Here is a 9,804-nt window from a genome sequence, read left to right as displayed (position 1 = left end):
CATAGAAGCATGTAAATGACAAATACTGTAGGAAAATGCCCATTTCTCCAAATTCACAATTTCCTTCGGCGTATGGGTCTTGAAAAAAGACTGAGAAAGGCCCAGCATTTGCTATCATATTTCAAATACAATATTAGCCCCTCTTGCACTTTAATATTGACAAAATTGTGGGCCACAAGTGAAGATAAAAAATCCGACTTGATATTTGGTTTGCTTTCTTGTTACGATATAGTCAAGTAGTTACTTTTAGGGTTTCAATTTAATTATATTAAAATATTATTGATTGTAGTGTACATGATGATAAGAAGGTAACTTTAAGAAGGTGTCATGATAACATCAACCATAAATCTTCAATTTTAAGATTCTTATTATTATTATTTGTTCTTTCATGTATTGTATCATCTTCTCCTGTCTCCTTCCCATATCCATTATATTTATACGTGGTATCTCTATAATACTTGTGATCATTTGGAGATTTGGTCGTCATTCCAAATTCATTAAAAACTCTTTCGGAGCAGAAACAAGAACAATAGATGAAGATGTGATGTGGGCATGAAAAGGAGAGGCAAAGGCGGATAAGAACAAAGTAAAGCCACCCAATTTTGTGCATCAACTGGTCCAGTACAGACAGGAACTGACTCAGCAAATCCATATTTTATCATCTTATTCTTCAATATAACAGCATAACTTAACTCATTTCATGATTTATTTATAATCAAGGTTTATAAATAATTGTATTTCTTCATGTCTGGGATTGAATTGACCCAATAATGCAGAGGCAGAGGTGTGCAAATAATAATTATGAGAAGAGAGAAAGACATTAATGTGGCCCAAAACTTAAAAAAGAGAAAGGGGGAAAGTGGTGATAGATAGCACGTGACAAGTTGGTTGTCTTTAACGTTTCTTGTCTCACAATAACAATTGTTTAAAGAAGACGCTGCTTATAATTATTACACAGAGCCCTCATATTCCATTTCTTCTGCTAATTTTAGCTTAACCAAGTATTTCTCACAAATAAAACAAACCCATCCTCCTCTTAAACTACTTAAGATGATCAAGGATTGCATTCATTCATTGCATAAATGTATCTTAGCATCTTGTTGACTTATTAAAGTTGAAGTTGTTTGAATGATTTGTTTAATACATTAAATATAATGGAGCAAGTGAACACAACAATTGTATAACAATTAAACTCTATATTTGTTTAATCCTTTTTTTTTTTTTCTTGAAGAATGTTATCTTATTCATATCTTATATTTAAGTTTTACATTATTTAAAATAATAATAGTCTTTTTTATAGTTACGTTTGCAAGTTGAGATTATTTTGATATTTTCTTTTCTAGATAGCAAAAATTTTATATGTAAATATACAACTAACAAAATTAGATAATATAATCTTGAAGAAGAAGAAGAAGAAGAAGAAGAAGATGACAGTTGAGATAACTTAAAACAGGGTCATTTCTCACTCCAACAATTCTCTTACCACTTCAACTTCTTCTGTCTTCTCAGCACAAAACAAAACCAGAACACACACATACTCTAAACTAATTCCTTCAAACTCCATTTCTTCAAGAAGCGATTTTGATTGTCAGAGTTGTATTTAAATGCGTCAAAAGAAATCTGAACATCAGATCACAGAAGAAAACTCAAGTAGAACCAGTTTTGATTCTTCAACCCCACAACAACACACCAATCAAAAACAAACCCATCTCCATATCCAAATCCCACTAACTCAATCTCAGTTTCAACATGAAATCACCCTTCTCTCTACTCCACATAAAAGACCTATGATGACACAATCGCTCTCCTACTCCCCCACTTTTTCTTCTCTCAACCATCACCAAAACAACAAAAGTTTAAATCTTGAATCTTCTTCACACTCCTTTTTGTGTTTCTCGTTTGCCACTAACTCTTCTGCACACAAACTTGTTCAAACTCTATGCCGTTTTTGTTTGCTTAGATTTCACTTGAGGTTTCTCATTCTCTTTTCACTTCCTTCACTCTATATCTTCTTCACCAATCCTCACCGTTTTATTGTGTTAAGTTTGCTTTCTATTCTTGCTTTTCTTATAACCCTTTTTGTGATCTCTCTCAATCTTGCACTCCCTCGTTTTCCTTCTCTTCGTTTAGTTCTCTCTCGCTCATTACCAATAAAGTTCACTTCTTTAAACACTTCATCGTTAAAAGAACCTCTTAGACCTGTTGTTTGGTCAATTGGGTCAAAGCCAAAAGCGGCGAAGAACCCAATTTCAGGTTCCTGGGTGAAGGTTTACAGTAACGGGGATGTGTATGAGGGGGAGTTTCATAGAGGAAAGTGTTCAGGAAGTGGAGTTTATTACTATTATAAGAAAGGGAGGTATGAGGGTGATTGGATTGATGGAAAGTATGATGGATATGGAGTGGAGACATGGGCTAGAGGGAGCAGATATAGAGGGCAATATAGGCAAGGATTGAGGCATGGAATTGGAGTATATGGGTTTTACACTGGTGATGTTTATGCTGGAGAGTGGTCTAATGGGCAGTGTCATGGATGTGGAGTACATACTTGTGTGGATGGGAGTATGTATGTTGGGGAGTTCAAGTGGGGTGTCAAGCATGGCCTTGGTCATTACCATTTCAGGTATTTTTGATTGAATATTGGTTCCTTTGATGTGTTTATTTAATTAGTGGATGGATAGTCATTGGATTTTTTTTGTGCACGATATGCTCTTATCTGGTATGTTGTTGTCCATTCAACGCTCAAATGTAACTTATCTGAATATTTGGGGTTTGTGAATGGATGCTTCTATAGTTGTGGATACTTTTTATCCTATTTGGTATAATATTTGATGCTTGACTGTGGTGTGTTAAGATGGTTATTTTGTGTTTTTTTAGGGTTTATTGAGGTGTGGGCACATGTTTTCTTGAGGTGTTCTATTATGATCATTTGCTCTGGTTTTTAGTAGATTTTAGAAAATGATAATTAGTGATCATGTCACTTTTGAGTTACTGGGTCTACAGGTAGCCTAGATATATGAGCTTATTCGGCTTATGTATATAGAGTCATGGAGGTTTGTATTTATCTTATGTATAGGCTTTCTAATATCTTCTACCAGATTATAGTTTAGGAAATGCTGTTTTTTTTTACATTAGTCAGTTCCGATTTTGCTCATCTGTTTTGGTTTCAAATAAACAATTTTATGAGGTCTATAATAGTTGAACGATTACCACCTGGAGAAAATTTTATTTGTAGTTTAAGTCTTATGAATATAAATTGGTATATTGCGTCTTCTCTCTGTGTTATTGTCTTCTAAATTACTTCATAGCCATTTCGAATTTGAGGTCGGTTACCTTATTGAACCTTTATGCTGTTAAAAATATTAGAATTCTACTTTTTGGTTGATATCATTTTGATATTCCCATTTCCTCCCCTTTTATGTTTACTTGTGGTTTAACTTCTAATCTAATCCATATTCCATAGGCTGGTGATGGTAAGAAATCTTGATCCTCGTGCAATATGAATACACTTGTTACTTGTGATTTTTGGTTTTAATGACTGGCATTGTTGCCATGCAGATGGGGACACAATTCAGGAGAATATTTTGCAGACAGGATGCACGGGTTGGGAGTTTATCAATTTGGGAATGGACATCGGTATGGGGGCCTGGCATGAGGGAGAAGGCAGGTCTTGGTATGTATACTTTCAGAAGTGGTGAGACAGAGTGTGGTCACTGCAAAATGGGGTTCTTGATGTTCCAAGCACACGAAACACGCATCCTGGACCTCCCTATCCTGTCACCATTTCAAGGTTCTGAATGCTGTCCAGGTAACTTTGTTTTTTGCCTCCTTGTGAAAATGATATGTTTTGGAATACAAAGATTATTCAGCGCAACACTTAGTTTTAGAAAATAAAATGCAAGTGTGAAGTCTTTACTGAAGGAGATGACTACATTCCATTGCTTCATTAGTTTTTTGTCATAACATCGAAAATTGTATCTTAGATTCTAAATCAATCAATGTATAGGAAAACTAGCTTGCTAGCTCAAATATTAGAAATACTAAGCATTTGTGTTTGCCTGGCATGGGGAATTGGAGGTTAATTATGGTAATATGTGTTTTCTGCAAAATTATGTGATTAAACTTAGATTGGGCTGATTCAGATCTGGATTGGCACAATGCTTTATTCACTTTATGTTCTGTAGGGTAGCTCATGTCTATTGCTTTAAAAGTTAGGTTAAAAGTGAAACATGGTTTGTTACATGATTACACTAGCCAGACCCACTTGAGCATATGGTTGATTTAGTATTTGCACACTTTACATATTGTCAGCCATGATCATACAATATTTGGTGCTTTTGTAACCTATTATACTTGTTCTGAGTTGGTGCTTGTGACCCTTGGATAAATGTTTAAACATTTTTAGTTTTGTTGGAATTATTAATTAATATTGATTTCGCCTTTTAACAGGAAGCACACGGCTGCTGCAAAGCAATGACATTGCAAAGGTGGACGAAAGAGTGAATAAAGCAGTTGCCGCTGCCAATAAAGCAGCCAATTCGCGCGAGTTGCATCTGTAAAGGCTGTTCAAAATCAAAGGCACCACAGTGACAGTGATGATATGCCGACTCTTGATCCTTAAAAGGCAAATGGTTTCAGAATCATGTTTATGCAATTAACTACAAGCATTTCAGTTTTTCTTTTCATTTTCCTAGAAAAAGAGTGAACATGAGAGCACGGAGAAAGTGGGATTTTTTCTCCCTTTCCTACGCTGTTCCTTAGACTTTGGTGGTAGTTGTTATTTTCTTCGCATTAGCAAGAGGTACATGCTTGGAACCACATTCTGTCATGAGAGTAAGATGGCAGAATGTGGAGCAAGATGGGGTTCCTCTTTTCTAGCCTGAATAACATGTACATAAGTTGAGAGGTTTGAAAGATGGCACGAAGGTGCCAAAACTTAGCTCATCTATTTTGCGTCTTGTAATATGTAAGCAGTTGTGTTTGTGGGTCTACTGGTAGTGGATAAATTTGTCCAGCCAGCGTTGTATGCCTCCCTGGCTTTAAGGGGATATGAAAAAATATCATGCAACATATTTTTTCTAGTTTCTAGTTTCTTTAACACCAGTGTTGCAAAGCATATTGTTAATGCAAAATATCATGCATCAACTTCCAATAATAGTGAGATTATCACGTGCAAATGTACTCTTATCTTCTAATTATTTAGCCCCCATAAAACAGCCCAGTGGCTTAAGACGATGGTCTTCTCGAGAGTCGACTATCCATGACAGTTCTTAATTTTATGGTATTTAACCATTATTTTAAAAATCGGATCGGAGGGCAACCCTTTCTGCTGCCCAGGTCATGGTTCAACCAGTCCAACCGGTTGGACCGTCGGTTAGACCAGTGACATCATCACACAGTATGATGATGTCAGCACATTAACAAAAAACATGATGTTTATTTATGCAATCATTTGTTTAAAATGATAACGGTGGTTCACACATTTTCAGCAAATTATAATCACTTTTCTTTTGGTTCAGTCGAATTTATTAACTAGACCCCATGTTTAAATCTTAAACTAACAAACCCCAATTCAGAATTCACCAGAAAAATAGCCTCCATATATATGTATACTAGCTGTCATCATGACTACGGTGATACATGAAAAATTGCCTTCACATTTTGGGATCAAATTTAGTTTAATACTGGCAAAATAAACGCAGAAAAATGCATGCATTCCGGTGATATAACAGAGTAAATATAAGAGATTTTATTTCATTGAGCAACAACATTCTTTGGAAACAAACTACCTTCAGCAAAATGCAAATACGCAGAAAAAGTTCATCAACATTTAATTCCACAGAAAAAGTAAATATAAAGGATTCTATTTCATTGAGCACCAACATTCTTTGGAAACAAACTACCTTCAGCAAAATGCAAATACGCAGAACAAGTTCATCAACATTTAATTCAGCAAGCAAGCATTCCTCCTGCTAGATGGTTGAACCAGAGTTTCTCCAAAATTCTAATACGTATTAGAGATGAACCTATGAATGGCGTGTAACTGGTTCAATTGTTGCCGGTTAACAGTAAAAATAATTGCAAACAAAAAAATCACATTTAAGCATTAAAAACGAAATCATTATACCAAAAAGAATCACAGCCAAGGGTCAAAAACAGCAACTTATGAACAAAGATTCACTCAAGGTAAACAATAGTATTGTTACAATACAACCACAACCGCTCTATAGATTGAAAAATGTAAAAGGTGTTAAACTTAAATGTAAAGGGAGCGAGGAATGGCATTACCTGGATAGACGAATGGAGTTGTCGTCGTCGATTTCCAACGAGGGAGGAAGACGTCGTCGTCGATTTTAGAGAGTTCAGATGCGATTTGGGTGGGATTTCAAAGAGAACAGAAGACAGAGCCGAAACTGTGAGAATTTTCACAGAGATCAAGGTGTTTGCTGAGAAATTTTCGTGAGAAAAAGTGAGAAAGACTGAAAGAGAAGAAGATGAGAAAGGGCTGCCTGATAGAGAAGAAGATTGTCACGTGTTAGGAATTGTAAAATTGTGGACCGGTCTTTCCACTAGTTCGGTTGGATCGACGGTTCACTGTTATTATCCGGTTTTCAATCGGTTTAAAACGGTTCAATACATAATAGCTTTTTTAGGGTGACCCGAACCAGACGCGTGACCAGTTCACGGTCCAACCTGTTGGACCGGCCGGCCGGTCCGGTTTTTAAAACAGTGTATTTAATCATCACATTTTATGATTTATTGATGGATGGCGTCAAATCAGATGTCATCAATGGAGTCATAAAAAAGGTGAAAGATATCATCATTATTCCGTCTTATCCAACAAACAGCTCAAAATCAACTCTGGGTAATGAACTTGCTTTGCAGCAAAGAACGCCTCTGTAAATAAATCAATATCTGATCGGGAAACACGGCACCGGTATCATATTCTTTCGGCAAGGGGCCAAACATTTTAGGTTGTAAGTGGAGACGCTGCAGCAACACTTCATCTACTTCTGGTCCACTTCTTTGCACAAGCAACATTTTTAATTTGAGTATCGCTAGCCTTACGATACAAAAAAACAATCCTTATCCTTAAAATTCATGATTACATCTCTCTCTCTCTCTCTCTCTCTCTCTCTCTCTCTTTTCCTTCTTTTAAAGGCAAAGATTGTCTCTTTGTATACCTCTTTATAAGACTAATGTTACTCTTTTAATTTTACCATGCCACAGGTATTTAAACTTTAAAAATTCCTGTTATCTAGTATCGTTATTAATATCACTATCACAAGCAACAAACTAGGTTGGTAGATAAGCATCGAAAACTAATTTTATTACTGCCTCTCCAGACAATTCTTCTCCTGTATGTAGCGCAACACCTAATCTAATACACCATGGCTCCATGATGGTGACTAAGATCTACAAATAACAGACATTCCACAATTACCTATCCACAACACAACTCATTCTTAACATAGCCTTCCCAGAATAAAGTATCATACTAGTAGTTAAGGGTAAAAATTGTTGAGCAAACCACAGTTTAATCAACTAAACAATGTTTCACAGAGGAATTTAAATGAAAATATCTGAGCAAATCCTACAGTGAAAACTTTCATTGACCGGAAACAAACAGATGTTACCTATAAACTTAGCAAGTCAAAATAACTGCAGCAATTTCAAGTAAACACCAAATAGTTTTTTTGCATATTCAAAAAAGCAATATCAAAGACTAATAAGCATATATTCTAAGAAGTAAGCAATGGTAGCTCAACTTTCAGTTTGCTCCCTCAACCTCCGGATTGTGCTCCTCACTGTCACAGCGCTAGCAGTGCTGAAAATATAAACAAAACCAGCAACCATTCAGTCAATTGGAAAGAATTCAAAAATAAAAAAAGTGAGAAATAAAAACAAGGAATTTTACTTCAAAGTGTAGGCACCGCCTGCTTTTACTTTCCCACAGTCCTTGCAGCCCCAAATTCCCACAGCTTTCCTCTTCACTGCATACTGCAGTAAAAAATAACCATTAGAATCAAGTAGCAATTCTACTAGTTACCTCACAGCAATAATCAAACTATCAAATTAACATATAGTAACAAATATCATACCTTCCCGCAAAATTCGCAGAAATATTTGCTATGCTGACTAACCTCCATCTTCTTAATTTGCTTCCGCAAACTGGCACCATAACGAGTACCTGCATGAAGAGATGAATCAAGGGTCCAAATCTTCACAACATAGTTCCAACTGAACTCAAAGGTGAATATTTTACAATATTCATGTATACATATAGAAAGATTGTTTTATCCTATATATATAGGCAATAGTAATAAATTACTAGTAGGAGTAGTATTGATAGTAGTGGAACTACTACTGATATTAATAACGAAACAAGAAGAATGTGCAAAAACTAATAAATCTACACACTGGAAGAATAAAACTAAAATTTGACACACGGTGATTCCTTTAACGTTACTTTCATTTATATCATATGCTTTTAACATTAATTTCAATTTGAATCTTACAACCCAAATATAAACCAAGACTCAACCAAAAGAACATCTTTTGTTTGACAGATCATATGCATCAATAAATTGGAAAAAAAATCGATACCTCAAATTTATAAAATAGAAAAAGAAAAGAAAACTAACACTTTACCAAACCACTAATTTTCATTAAGGTAGATGTTAGTCCATTATCAGCCCATAAATATCCAAACACGTCCAATATTATCTAATAAAGAGAACCCCAAGATGAAAAATTCTAGCCTCTCATTCAGTAATTTAATTGACACATACCATACTTTCCGACGATTCCAGCCTTCTTTGTTCGCTTAGTCTGCATGAAGCAAAACATTTCAACTTAGAACATTACACCAAGTGAAAATAAATGTGATATGCACAGAAACATATACATTAATCTTTCCTTGAATGAATATAGTCTTCAGGAAATTTTGATACTCTAAATACATTCCATAATGCACAACTGTATAACAACGGGGAAATTTTTTGCGAGGGGCATAAGGAACCATCACAATTGGACAAATCACTTCAATGCCATATATGCAATGAAAAGAGGACAAGCAGCAAATACTTTGAAACCATAATGATCAGCTTTTCTATTCCTTTCAACCGTTCTTGGGATAAAAAATCTTTAGCCTCCATATTAATAGACTGAAAATTTTAAAATCAGTACAAAACGGTAAAAAACAAAAATTGAAAATTTAAGCAAAATCTAATTACGAAACCTAAATGAAATAGATCACCACAAATACATTGTAGGTAACATCATCTTTCCTATATATCCAGAATAATTTTAAGTAACTTGAAACTAAAAATAGAATAACAGTTATTATGCGTAAAGAGAAAAGAAGAGAGTGTACCATGGTTGTGAGGGCGAAGATGGTCTAACTCTTGAGCAAGCTGCGGCTCTTTGAAACTGAGACAGAGAAACCCTAGTTGGTTTCTTTTATTGCGTTTTATATGGGATTGACTAAACGGGTCGGGTAGACATTTGTATGGAACAGTCATAAAATCTAGGCCCAAACCTAATAGTAAACCCAACTCGCATTTTTGTTTGTTACTTTTCGATATAATTACTTATTTAACCCTTTTAGGGGAATTTTTATTTTAAATCGTCATCACTAAATGTATTTTGATTTCAGAATGGAATGTAGAATATTGTGAAACACATTTGGTGTTAGAGGCATATGGGAAGTTGACTATTATAATCCAATTTAGGTTAACAATACAAATATCTAGAAAATTGTTGAACAAAACTCAAACATGATTAACAAACTTGATTTCTTCACAG

General features: G+C 35.0%; 1 protein-coding gene and 1 pseudogene across 2 annotated transcripts; one reads left to right on the top strand and one right to left on the bottom strand.

Moving 5' to 3' along the window:
* Nucleotides 1-1,390: 1,390 nt before the first annotated feature.
* LOC116117631 lies at nucleotides 1,391-4,690 on the top strand (annotated as a pseudogene).
* Nucleotides 4,691-7,474: 2,784 nt separating this feature from the next.
* On the bottom strand, nucleotides 7,475-9,445 carry LOC116117627 (60S ribosomal protein L37a). 2 transcript variants are annotated; one of them, XM_031403650.1, is made up of 5 exons: nucleotides 9,374-9,445; nucleotides 8,790-8,829; nucleotides 8,100-8,188; nucleotides 7,916-7,998; nucleotides 7,475-7,825 (listed from the first exon to the last, which is right to left on the bottom strand). In XM_031403650.1, the coding sequence occupies exons 1-5, from the start codon at nucleotides 9,374-9,376 to the stop codon at nucleotides 7,762-7,764; spliced, it is 279 nt and encodes a 92-aa protein (XP_031259510.1). In that variant the 5' UTR covers nucleotides 9,377-9,445; the 3' UTR covers nucleotides 7,475-7,761. The 2 variants fall into 2 exon arrangements, with proteins under 2 accessions (XP_031259510.1, XP_031259508.1); XM_031403648.1 differs by lacking the exon at nucleotides 9,374-9,445 and having other exon boundaries at nucleotides 8,790-8,835.
* Between the last annotated feature and the right edge of the window lie 359 nt (nucleotides 9,446-9,804).

Source organism: Pistacia vera, unplaced genomic scaffold (genome assembly GCF_008641045.1).
Source record: "Pistacia vera cultivar Batoury unplaced genomic scaffold, PisVer_v2 Contig82, whole genome shotgun sequence".
Taxonomy (NCBI): Eukaryota; Viridiplantae; Streptophyta; class Magnoliopsida; order Sapindales; family Anacardiaceae; genus Pistacia; species Pistacia vera.
Note: the sequence above shows the minus strand (reverse complement) of the source record. Positions and strands in the feature narration are given on the sequence as shown.

Coding starts and splice junctions, on each gene's coding strand:
- LOC116117627 (XM_031403648.1), bottom strand. CDS start 8,835: ATGCAGACTAAGCGAACAAAGAAGGCTGGAATCGTCGGAAAGTATG. Junction 8,189..8,789: donor TGGAATCGTCGGAAAGTATG/GTATGTGTCAAT, acceptor CTCTTCATGCAG/GTACTCGTTATGGTGCCAGT. Junction 7,826..7,915: donor GGCGGTGCCTACACTTTGAA/GTAAAATTCCTT, acceptor TTATATTTTCAG/CACTGCTAGCGCTGTGACAG.